Source organism: Triticum urartu, chromosome 7A (assembly GCF_056163025.1).
Source record: "Triticum urartu cultivar PI428250 chromosome 7A, HENAU_Tu73, whole genome shotgun sequence".
Lineage (NCBI taxonomy): Eukaryota > Viridiplantae > Streptophyta > Magnoliopsida > Poales > Poaceae > Triticum > Triticum urartu.
The window spans coordinates 734997381-735010774 of record NC_141879.1 but is presented as its reverse complement, the minus strand read 5'-3'; the positions used below and the strand labels follow the sequence as shown (position 1 = coordinate 735010774).

The 13394-nt window shown below is 44.3% G+C and overlaps 1 protein-coding gene across 2 annotated transcripts; it reads right to left on the bottom strand.

Annotated features, from left to right (window-relative positions):
• Positions 1–210: 210 nt before the first annotated feature.
• On the bottom strand, positions 211–2969 carry LOC125530559 (U-box domain-containing protein 15-like). Of its 2 annotated transcripts, none has more exons than XM_087536783.1 (4): positions 2524–2969; positions 2314–2430; positions 1780–2205; positions 211–1675 (listed from the first exon to the last, which is right to left on the bottom strand). In XM_087536783.1, exons 1-4 carry the CDS (start codon positions 2872–2874, stop codon positions 632–634), a joined length of 1938 nt encoding a protein of 645 aa, XP_087392909.1. In that variant the 5' UTR covers positions 2875–2969; the 3' UTR covers positions 211–631. The 2 variants fall into 2 exon arrangements, with proteins under 2 accessions (XP_087392909.1, XP_087392910.1); XM_087536784.1 differs by having other exon boundaries at positions 1780–2212; positions 2524–2794.
• Positions 2970–13394: the final 10425 nt, after the last annotated feature.

Sequence of the window (13394 nt, the reverse complement as noted above, 5' to 3'; positions counted from 1 at the left end):
GAAACATCAAGGAAGCTTCCTTCTAAAATTTGTGGGATTTAATTTCCAAGTAACACAAAGTAAAAGAGGGCCATCACAGGTAAGCATCCGGGAAAAAAAAACTCGTTTGGTCAAGCCCTAGACTAAATAGTGGTGCAGTCTAGTGGGCCATGCCTAGTAAACCAACCTGAAATGCCAGTTCGACCCTAAAGCAACAAATGCCTGTTTGGCACAAGGAAAAATAGGTTTGGCTGAGTCGACTGTCCGGACAAAAATTCAGTAGTTTCAGAATTACTTTCCGGCCCTGAGAAATATCAACACACCTTTCAAATATTTACCATATATAATATCACTTACAACAAAATTTCAGTGCCAACAAATGAATGAAGTAGAGTATATCTCCTTCATTTCTCTCGTTCTTCCGGTTGCTCAATCAATGAACAATATTAACTGTCACAAATATTTCACTTATGTATGTACACCATCTTTTCATTCTCCTTAGAAACTTACCTGACAGCCATCTATGTAGATTCTCATTCCATCAGTCCACATTGCTCTTATGCATCTCTTTCCAAGACCAAGGAAATTCAAGCAAAACCATTGCTTTAGTATGGAGTGAGCTTCAATTTCACAGTCCGTAATTCTTCTTCTACTATTCACACTTCTGGGCAAGCTGAATCAGAGAGTTTGCCTTCCTCTGTGCTCTACTCGTGCCGTTCTTGGCAATCTCCGTGAGATGCTCGTGGAGGCCGAACCCGAGGGCGTGCACCATAAGGGCATTATTGTGTGATCCAAGCTCAAGGATAACAGAAAGTGCACACTCCTTGTTCTTGGGGGTCCCCTCCTTGATGATCCGCACAAGCGTCTCAACGAAGCTCTCTGTTCCGATCGTTCCACGGCATGCCGAGTTGGACCCAAGCAGGAGGAAGATGGAGAGGGCCTCATCAACCATGCCAAGTTTCGTGTTGTCGAGAGTTTTGAGCAGCACGGGAACGATGCCAGCCTCAATAGCCCTTAACTTGTTCTGGTGATTCAGCAATAGGTTGAAGATGGCCGTGCTAGCATCTTTCTTCCCCCTGATCGTCCCATTCTTCAGGAGGTCAACCAATGGAGCCATACCTCCCAAGGCCCCTATGGCCACCTTGTTCTCGTCAACCATGGACAGGCTAAACAGCGCCGCGGCGGAGTTCTCCTGGCCCTCGACATTGCCGTTCTTGAGGACTTCGATGATCAATGGGATGGCATTCCCTTTGGCAATCAAGACCTTGTTGACCTCGTCGATTGAGAGGTTGAGCAACGACGTGACCGCATTGTCCTGGATCTTTTTGTCTGGGTACTGCAGGAGGCCGACAAGGGCCGCGATGCCTCCACTGTCAGTGATGAGTGTGCGGTCCTCCGGGCTCTCCTTGGAAAGCGTGCGGATCTTCTTGGCGGCCTTGCGCTGCACGTCGAGGTTTGGGGATGAGAGGTCCTTCACCAATGACGGGATGAGTACTTCCTTATTCACTTCCTCCTCAACAGGAGGTTCGTCAGCTCTTGTCTGCATCTCTACCTTGTTCTTCTCACACCACTGCAGGATCAAGTTCTTGAGAGCAAAATTCGGCGCCAGCGACAGATGCACCAACGGCTGCTGCGTCTTGGGACACGTTCGCTGCCCCGCGTCCAACCACTTCTGGATGCTTCTCCTCTCGTAAGTCTGCAAATAATAGTTAGAGAATTCAGATTAAGATCACTAAGATGAAGACGAATTTCCCACGCAATTGTGTGCGACTAAAATTTCCGGTAATGAGAAGCACAGACCCGGCCGCTGGCGATGATGACGGGGTCGGTCATGATCTCGAGGGAGATGGGGCAGAGGAAGTCGTTGGGGATCATGAGAGAGGGGCACTTCTCAAGGTACTTGGGGATATGGACCTCGCCGAGGATGTTTTTCTCGTCTATGCCAGCAACCTCCTTGAGCTTGTGGAGAAGGTCGATGATCTGCTTTGTGCTCTCAGGTTGCTGCCCGTTGCGCTCGTTGATTAGCTTCTTGATGGCCATGGTCTCGGCGCGGAGGTCGGCCAGGCTTTGTAGCTCGAGCTTCTTGGCCAGCCGCTCGAGGATGACCCTGTCCGCGCTCCGGTCCTCCTTGTCCTGGAGGACCACCATGAAGTCCATGGCGAGCTCCATGTCCTGGGTGTCCGTCCTCTTCTTGCTCCGCTTCAGCTGCGTGTTGATGAGCTCCACCTGCACGCTTTTGCCATTTTAGTTAGATCAGAGGCAGCATTAACAGATGCACAATTTGATTTCTTGGAGGCATTTGATCGAGCAGGCGGGGTGCGTAAAAAAACGTACTTGCTCCTTGACCTCGTCGGAGATGCCGATGTCCGAGTAGGGCATGCCGTCCAACGCGACGTTGATCTTCTCATACACGGCCCGGAACCTCCCCTGCACCGCCTCGCTCTCCAGCGACTGCGACCATCAAAACCAGCCACGAATCAGAAATCCCGTTAATTAATTCGTTGACGGCAAGAGACGCGATCGGCAGGCGAGGCGATTACGCACGAGGAAGATCTTGCTGCCGTCGTGGCAGCAGCGGAGGAGGCGGCGGGCGGCCTGGAAGGCGTGGCTGAGGAGCGCGAGGCGGCGGTGGGCGTCGTCGGTGAGCGGGCGGGGCGGGGACGCATCTTGGAGCTCCTCGATGAGCGGGAGCACGAGCTGGAGCCAGCGGAGGAGGTTGAAGCACTCCTTGCGGTGCGACCGCCGGAACTCCTGGAACGCCTGCGCGGCGCCCACGGTGGCGACCAGTTCGTCCAGCAGGTCCCCGTCCGAGAGCTGCCGCCCCGACGGCTCCGGCTCGGGCTCCGGCGGCTCCGGCTCCCCGGCCGGCCGCGTCCCGAGCAGCGACGACAGCATCGGTAGGCAGATACGGAGAGCGGGAGGCTAGCTTGGCGAGGTAGGAAATGGCGATGGATCGGATCACGGGGGCGGAGGGAATAGGAGGAGGGAGAGAAGGGATGGTTTTGGCGGGCCAAGCTGAATTCCAGGAACGAGTAGGCTTCAAAAATAGCAAACGGGAGAGGCGAGGAGGCGTCACCCATATTGGGGCAAAGGTCTTTCTTTCTTTCCTAGGGAAAACTTTCTTGTCTATTCGTCATTATCCATCATGACAGTACAATGAACATCAAAAATAATAAAAATTATATTTAGATTCGTGGACCACCTAGCGACAATTATAAGAACCGAAGCAAGCTGAAGAGGCGCCGTTGTCATCGCTTCTCCTTCACAATGCTAGGCAAAACTTGCTATAATAGACAATCGGGAAGTCGTTGTGCCAAACCCTTATAGGATCAACGCACCAAACACAGCAACCGCCGCTGTTGAAAAGATGCATAGACGTGAATATCCAACCTCTCGACACACGAACAAAGACCGGATTCATGTGGATCCACCTAAGACAAATGCCGACCGACTCCCGCGAGATCCGCTGGAGACAAACTTTCACACGCCCTCCAGCTACGCCAGAAGCACCACCAAAACGCGGGAAGAATTTGATTCCATATTCGAGAGCCGCCCCGCCACCGCCTTGTCTTTAAGCGGGACACAAACTCTAAGAAAATTTAGAAAAACATAAGAAAAACAAATCCCTCCCATCGACAAGGGCCGGTATCTACCACACCCCCATATCCCTAAGGTTACAGAAGACGACGCAGACAGGGCCCGGCGCTAACGTGGTTGGATGCCGTTCGTATGAGCGCTATTTCCCTAGAGGCGCAATGGGATACCATGTACACCTTTTGACTAGGTTGGCAAGGGGTTCGACTTTTCATCAACCCCGCCTTCATTGGGGCAAATGTCTCTGCTATGGTTTTGGTAAATAATATCTTAGAAATGAAGTATCCAAATGATAAGTGTCACACGTCAAGTGCTTGGCACTCTGGCCTGATGTTTTTTGATTGCAATTTCTGTCACGCAAGGATGTTAAATTCTAGTGACACACGGCAAGTTTCGATCCAAAATAAATTAAAGCACAAAAGCTGCCATGCTTGTGAATTAAAGTTGCCATCCTCATGTAACTAAACTTGCCATCGAAGATGTTCGAAGTTTTCATGTGCTCGTATCTGATGTGTGGCACTTATCAGGGTTTATAAAATAACTATGTCACGTCTAAGTCTTTCATCACATGATTAATTTGTAGTAAAATTTGTGGCAACTATGGCTATTTTCTTTTCAGGGGTATCACCACTTTATTTAATTAATCAGGATGGAACTTGAGATACAAGCAATATCTGGGGATTGTAAAATCCACAGGTGGCGCCCCACTACCAGGGATAAACTAGCTTTGACTAAACAATGAGGGGACCTCCTATACCGCGCGTGACGTGCTAGGAACGAGCCAGCACGCAAGTCCTCCCCTTCCGCCCGCGCCTATTCGGCCGGAACTTGAGGAGGCCGGGAAGCCCCTATTGATTTCCCATTAATTTTTTTATGCTTTTACCTTTTGTTTTTTTGTGTTTTTCATTAAAATAATTCAGGAATTCAAAAAATTTCTAAATTTCAAAAAACCAAATATTGGAAAATGCTCCAGAAATCATCAAATTTTCATGTATTAAATTTTTTTTATGATTTCGAAAAAAAGTTAGTGAATATGAAAAAAACTCCAAATGCAAAAAATATTGAACATTTTTTAAATGTTCAGAAATTTTTTATTGTGAATTTCAAAAAATTCTTCACTGATTCAAAAAATTGTCATCGACTAAAAAAAAGTTCGCCAATTGAAAAAAAGAATGCAAATCATAGAAATATTTATCGTTTCAAAAAATGTCTGTCGCTTCACAAAAATATTCACATTTTTCTAAAAATGTCCTCAAAAGATATATTTTTTGTGATTTTGAAAAGTGTTCGTCCATTTGAGAAATGTTCACGGTTTCACAAAAAAATTTGTGAATTCAAAAAATATTGACGATTTAGAAATTATATATTATTTCACAAAATGTGTTTGTGAATTCAAAAAGAATGTTCCTAATTTCAATAAATGTTCACGAATTTGAAAATATGTTTGCAACATGAAAAAGAAAAAGGAAAATAGAAAAAAGAAAAAAGAAAAAAAGAAAAAAGAAAAAAAACTAGAAGAATAACAATGAAAATAGAAAAAAGGTCTAGAACCTTCCCAAAAACCGGATGGGGAAGAACCCGGAATGGACTGACCCGAAGAGGACGAAGCACCCAACGGTGTACGCACTAGGTCGCTACATAGCGACCTATGTGCGGAATAGGATTCCACAACTATGAGCTAGTCGACATACGCGTTGCCCCCTTGTGTTTACATGTGTGAGTGGGCCGGCCCATGTAGGACTATTTCTATTGGTTTTATGAAGCTTCTAGAAACTTCAAATAGTTTTTTTTGCCTTTTTTAGGGGTTTTCTTGTTTTCTGTTCACTCTATTTATGTTTTTATCCTCATCTTTATTTATTTATTTAAAATTCATTTTAAAAAATAAAATTCAGGTTTTTATTATTGGTGGTGCTAGTTGCATGTCTAATGTCAAACACGAAACTACAAGTGGTGTCGTTTTGCTAATGCATGTCTCCAACGCGATTGTATCTTGGGGAACAAAGCTGTGTTGTCATTAGGGGAATTAAATGTCTCCTAGTTGATATGCAACTGCAACGCCACTTCAATTATAAATGAATGTCTTCAACGCAACTATAACTTCACGGTAGGATGAAACTGTTTGTTGGGAGAATAGTTGCATATGTTCTACTAGATACACAATTGAACACTATCACATGAATGCTCGGCAGTGACGGGTGAGGCTCTGTGAGGCGCCCGCCACTGGTAACATGGCATCAGTGGTGGGCGCTCCACCTCCCACAGATAGGACTATAACAGTGACGGGCATTACAAACAGCCCGCTACCGACATCGATCTCGTAGCAGCGGTGGGCATTACTATCAATGGCGGGCAAAAATATAGGCCCATTACTGGCAATCGTCTTGCGGTGGTGGGTATAAATTTATTCTGCACACCACTGGTTAAAAATAGTTTTCTTTCTAAAATTAGACCATGAAAAATATGCCACAATACATTGTGCAATATACAAGCGTCACAATACAAAGAAAATATGCCACAATATGCAGCACAGTATGCAATCGTCATAATACAAAGAAAAAACACTAAAATGACATCAGCCACTACACAGACGCCTAGACTTTCAGTGGCGGCGGCGTTGATCTGGTGGACATGGACGACTGCGTCGGGAACTGCGTGACCACCGGCGATAGAGGAGCCCAACCTCTTCGGCAATTAACTCGTTCCGCGCTCACCTTGGGTTGACGGCTATAATCTAAATTTGCCGTAGCGGCTCTCCTTGTTGTTCTGGCCCTATCCATGTCCGATGGCTTTCTGAGCCTGTTGAAGTGGAGGGTCGGTCTCCGGTGAGGTAGAGTAGGACATGGGACACGACCCAGCTAACGTAACTCGAGTCAGCGCCATTTCCCATGGCCTACTTTTCCTCGTCGGAGCCCGTGCCCTGCATGTCGTCGGGGGATGTGAGGTCGATGATTGATCCGTCGTGGTGGAGCCGACCACGTCGAACACGACATGATTGCGACACCAAGGGCTGCCGGGAACGATACGAGGCGCCGAAGAGTGGGAGTCGACCTTACTGGCGTCTGGCATGAGGGCTTCTGCGATCTCCCGCACCCGCCGCCTCGCACGATGGGCACGCCACCATATTTGCATTAGACGTTAAGCGATTGTGCACATCTGTCTCGGTGCGCCAACAAAGTGGTTGCGCATCCGCCACGGCATTCAGATGCCAGACTGACCGTACCACCTCTGGGGTGGCAGTGGCGACTGCCCTGGGGCTGGATCCATGCGCCATTTTGGTAGACACAATGGATTCCCACTGAATGGATTTCGAGCGCTGCCGGGCAGACTCGTCTGGTTGTGGTGAAGCGCAAGGCAACCGACCATCTCCTCCTTGAAGCCTTGTGGGACGATCTACGGGTCAACGGATCGAGAGGTGCTGGAATGGGAGCCATTGGCCGCCATGCCTGAGATGGTGGGGGATCGCCGAACAGGGCTTGTTGGTGGAGGGAGTAGCTTGGAGAGGAGTAGAGTGGAGTCGAATGCGGCTAGGGTTTCGCTCAGAGTGCAGATAGGATTCAATTTATGTGGGGTCAGGCGGGCCATAGTCGGCCAGATCCTACCTGGGGCGTGTGTCCAGGCGCCTATGGGCCTCCACATATTTGTTCGAGATATGGGCCGGATATGGGGAGTGTCGGTCAGCCAAGACATTTGGGCCGTATTTGGCAAGTCCAGTTGGGTGGCAATTTTGCGTCCTGGTAGTGACCGGGCAGCTCGCCCTGGCGTTTCAGGCGGATATGAGGCGTCCAGTTGTAGATGCTCAGAAGCTCACAAACCTGGACATGTGACTACAACGTCTTGCATCTTGCATTTGCATGACTGCTATCTGAATCACATCCAAATATCCAATGCTCTTAGAAAGCATTTGTTTATTTTCTTCCATGCATCCCAAATTTGCATTGCAACATTGCAAAATCCAACTCACAAGTTTCAAGCAGATGCAAACCGCAAAACTACAGGAGGAACGACATGCAACACTTAGCCGAAGGAAACAATATTTTCATGTGCGAGGCTGTGAATAATGGAGCCACCACGAGAAGTTTAATGGGAACAACAATGAAAATAAAATATTAGCATCATATTTTTTACTGCTATTGCCAGCATGCATCCATTTATAAACGCCTCTTGATATCTATTATTCTCTCTCCATGGCAATGTTTCATCCATATTATTAATAGTACTTTCGCAAAGTCCCCTTTATTCTCTATCCATGCCTGATCGACCCCTCACCTTGACATCAATCATAAGTTCACACCCATCCAGGTTCAAGCTCCCAAGGTTCGCGGCATGGTGGCACTGACGCACGGGGTGTTTGCCCTGCATGCATAGTTCAATTTCAAATGAAGGTTTTTTCCTTGTAAGCATAGTTCAATGTTAAATGAGATAAAACACTCTAGGTTTCACAACACTATACACTGAAAATTAATAAACCTGTTATTGATTTGAACAAACTTTTTGGAAAAAAATGACTACTTTCTCCATCTGTATCCCCAGCTTCTACAGAGTGGCACCTAGTCCTAGTAAACACTAATACTTCCAAAGTATGAAAATTCATGTTGCATGAACCTTGGGAGACTACATAAGATAATTCTACAATGAACATGCAGAAACAAGCTGCAAAAGATAGTAATAATTGATAACATTTGTTATCTGGGAGTCAAGTATAACATAACTCTAAGATGAACATGTGCAATGCATGATGTGTATTTCATGTAGTTTGGGCTTCTGTAACTTGAATTTGGTCAGTGCATAGCTTACTAATTTGTATAACTTGATAGAAACATCAGCCTTTGACTGGATTTAGCTAACATCAGTATACTTTAGTGCTGAGATAAATACAGCTACACACCAACATAATCTATGGAAAACCAAATTTAAATGGATAATGAATCACAAATGGAGATTCGGAACACTGTATGTCACCCCTATAAGAAAACAATACTTTGCGTGATCTGAAAGTGAAAACATCTCGGCTTCCCACAAAGAATATCAACAATTATTGTCCCATGATTTTCCATTTTTGCCATAAACTAAACCGCTTGAACACCAAGCAAAGGCAAATAATTCTTTTACATGCAAAGACCACAAACTCTTACATAATTTTCTCTTAAAAAAACTATTTGGTCATAGAAGGCAAAATAGCCCATTAATTAATTTAACGGTGTATATTATATTATGTTCTAATATACCCCGCTATCACTCATTGCACCATATGGACATTCACGGTGGAACATCCATGGTCTGGTCCCTAGCTCTAGTCGGTGTCTAAAACTTGTCCTCTGTGTAATGCCCAATATCGAACCATGGAGGATCAACATGGGAGGAAAAAGACAACTTGACTTGTGTATGCCAACAAGTAGCATTTGAGCCCTCCTTTTCATTGGCCATATATCCTTGACATGCAAGATTGCTACTAAATTAATTAAATATTTCCATTGGAATTTAGTCTTTAGAAAAAAAATGTTTCCATCACGGTGCATTATATGCCCCTAAAAGATGCAAGTGAACTGAGTGTTGAAATATACTAGCCAACATTGTTTACCCACTTGAGTAAATTCATTATGTACTCGCCATTCAATATGGTATCAAGAAAGGAGGACTTGAGTTAAACCGGGTCAATGTACTAATAGCCTGCATTGATCCCATGACTAAGCTTACCTAGGCTTTAGACAATTCTAGACATTATAGGTGTCTGGAAATATGTTTCCCAAGCTTCTTTCTCAACTTAAACTTCTCGGAACTGGTAAACATCATGAATTTAGTAGGGGGCATAACCATTGGAAGATTGTACACGTACCTCTTAAGCCACGAGTTTTGGCTTAGGTTGATGTACATAATAAGATTTCCCATAATTTCACATTATTGACATGGGTGTCTCCAAGACTCCTATTCCGAATTGATTTGTTTATTTTGAATTATATATGTGGAAATAAATAATACACAAATCCAACATGTTTGCTTGAATCCATCAAAAAATCAGGTTGCCAAAGCCAGAGTGATTTTGCTTCCCGTTAGGGAGGCTGACCTGTGAGTTACTATCTTCACTATAACTGGAACACAAAAGCTTGGTGAAATGCATTTAATTTACCAAGTCACCATACGGTGGCATATGTTGTCATGTAATACATAGGACTTGGTGATATCCTAGTGGTGCAATTGCAATGACACATCTACACCGACTACACATGAAGTCGAACATTGTTTTCAGGGAGCTGGTCAGAAGGAAAATAGGTTCCTAGCTAAAGTTGTCTCGCCCCACTTCAAAACTACAAGGCGTGCGCTCCAGCTTTGACCCAATGGCCTCCGTTTACTGCAATCGGAAGAGCTGAGAACAACGTTTCACGACAATAACTCCCTCCGAAACACGTGTTATAACTTTCATCGTACTGTGCTCTCCAAGAAGCGACTATTCTTACTATGTGAAAACAAAAGGTAGTAAGTTGTAATCCCATTCTAAGGATTCTCGTGGTTTTGGGGAATCCAGTTATAGGAGAACCAGGAAGGGGTCTTGATGGAGGCGATTAGCTTCCTAGGGTAAATTAGTACGGAATATCATGTCTCCATGGCAAAAAAGTGACCTCTCTCCTCCGCATTAGTATGTGTGATTATCAAGTCACCATATTGGGCACATTTGATTATATTAAGGACTCGAAGATAGCCATGAGGTGGATTGTAGTGGCACATCTTTACGGATGTGGGTTCAACTCAAGGGAGGAATTTAATTCACAATGGAGATAATTTGGGCTTATCACCATCAAAAGTCACGACATGGTGAACATTCGATTATGAAATACCGATGACTTAGTGTGGTAAAATTACAATGGCACAATTCACTGTCTTGGGTTAGACTTTTGACGTAGGCGGTTAATTTTTCATTTATTAAGCATGGCACATCCCCTTGACACAAAAGAGTGACTCATTCCTCCGAGCGAGCACAGGCCATTATGCAATACTCATTGGGTTTAGAATAGGCAATACACCATATGTGACCATAGATGATGCGTTGGATAGATCCAGCTTGACCTCTTATTTGACAAATGTGTGTAATATTCAAGGTTAGTTATTACCTCACCGCCAACTATATTTATATAAATACAGGAGTATCTAAGTTAACTTTATAGTCTCTTGGCGAACAAGTGGACAAAACAATAGTAGTTAACATAAGTAATGAACTCATGACCACCGACGTCTAGACACAAATCGTGAGAAGAAGGTTACACATTAGAGCATAGAACCTATATCAAATAATAAATAATGAATTAAACGAACCATGCCCGGAAACAAATTTGTTAACAAATAACTTCAATGATCAACCATCGACAACTATTTGCTCCTTGTCCTCCGGCCTTTGCGACACAGACCACGTGGACCACAGGGCTTGTCCATAAAGTAGTAGTCCAACTAAAGCCCAATGCCGATGTAGTATGATGATTTCATTCACATGTAGGATAGCTGATGTATGTTGAATCCTTGATTCAAATCTCAACAAATTATCAGGTTGTGTCTACTTTTTTATTCCTATCCAGAATGTGGCTATAATAGACAAGTCACCTCCATTATTGCCGCTTGAAGAAGTCTACCTAGATAATGATACAACTATCTCTCAATCACAGTTCCAACTCGGATGAGAAGTATATGCAATTAATAGTGTCGATCAAGCTACTATGGGGTTGGTGAAGGAAACTACAACAAGAAAGGGAGGAGATGGTATGTTATGCACACTCATACTTGGTAGCATTTTCATAAAGGATTCGTTCCATTTTCAACTTTTATGAGAGATCTTGTCCATGCGTTAAGATTGACCTTTCACTAGTCTCAGTCTCTTGGTACCAATAGGAAGTAAGTAGAGCAACATGTTGGGTGTTCTCGTGTTTCCCTATGAGCCTCTTGCGTTTCCATATTCTCACTATACAACTAGATGCAAGTACAACACAATGTTGGATGTTTTCATGTTTGCCTATTATCCTCTCCATTTACACCTTGCCTCACTAGACCATTATAGATCCTAATGGAAAAATACCCCCATATGGTTATGATTACCCTCCCACTAGAATATGCATCGAAGAGAAGTAAATAGTGTTTTTTGGGGTGTTTTGTGTTTGGTAAGACGACAAGTTATAACATACATATACAATAATTTAGGCACAATCTAGTTTGCACGTGAAGTCAAACTTGATATGTAAGGACGCGGGTCTGCTGATATCTTGTATGGTTGCATAGCCATAGTTAACATCCACCCAACAAGTAACTTCCATATTTGTGCCTCCTATTAGCCATGTTGTTCTCCCTTTTTTCGGTCATGCAGGTCCAATTAGATAGCTAGTTTCAAATTCAAACATGCATGCCAACCTCCTCTCATACTACCCATGGTGTCAACACACATGATGAACAAATTAGAAAATATATTATCTCATGAGCTAACACACTTCTTAACCTACTGTCTTTTCACATGACCCGAGACCTAGCTCCATTGCTAATGTTTCACAAAGCTTTACCGAATGAATATATTATTGTTGAAACAATCTAGATATCAAAACCATCATAGGAAATGAATAGAAAAGCCATTTCAAGTGGACAAGGTGATCATGAAGCAATATACCAACCCCCTCCCGCAAGTTTATAAATAGTGTCAATCAATCGCAAAAAGTAGGAAGCGAGAAATTCAAAAGTTCCACACAGGGCTTCCCATTATCCTCGGGATAGGGATATTTTTGATAATTTCTGACAGGGCTCCGCTTTTGGGCAAGAATTAATTTTGCTCACAGATTCAGATTTGAGCAGCCTCCAACCATTGTGAATATTAAATCTTAGGTTGTGCCACAGGTGGCTACTCCTACTCCTCGGGCGGCTGCTCCTGCTTGAGCTTCTCATGCTCGGTCAGCAGCTCATTCAAATCGATGTTGTGGTTGTTCATCATGGAGACCTGAACCCCTCCAGGTGCCATTTTCCCTGGTGCCAAGCTCCCCGCTCTTTCACTCTCAACCCGCCCTAAAGAGAACACTTGTTAGAGTCAATTGACATGTCTCTGTGAATAGGAAAACACTAACAAAATCTCAAAGAAACAAATGTGCGCTATGCTAGAGTTATCCTCTAGTTATTGATCAAAAGTGGTGGGTCACACAACCCGTCCGCAGTGCTACTTAGTAGTAATTGATGGTGGGATTGTCGTGAATCTGACTATAACTAAAAATCTATTTTTTGATGAAAAAAGGTAGTAGTGACGGGCCCAATATGTGGTCAATCAATGATACATTGTTAGCAGTGACCGAGGATGGTATTGAGGCTAAACATGGTACTTGTAGTCATATACAGCCCACCACTTACAAGCCCAAGTCACAACACGATAGTGACTAAATCATTACCCTGTCATTTAGATCGTAGCTTAAAAAATTAGTAGCCCCACCCAGTAAGCTCATTATTCCTTCCTCCTATCACTTATCCCTTCTCTAGCTACAAGCACACTTGTCTTCATGATTTGTGCTCCACAACAACACGCACTTCCCTTGTTAATCGCTCATGATGTCATACCCTTCCCCCTCTTCCCCGAAGATAAACCCTCTGAGGAAGAAACCATGCGCTGCCCCTCCACCTCCTCGAAATGTTGTCATCTCTACAGAATCTGGCATGGGTGCTGCCTCCAAGAATTCATTGAGTTCGTCCGAGAGGAGGAACTCCCCGGGCCAACTCCCTCTTCCACCTAGGTGATGATGGTGTTCACTTCTGCCTCGGTCCTTACACCATACGGGTTAGTGCTCATTGGACGATGGGCAGCATGATCGAGGCCT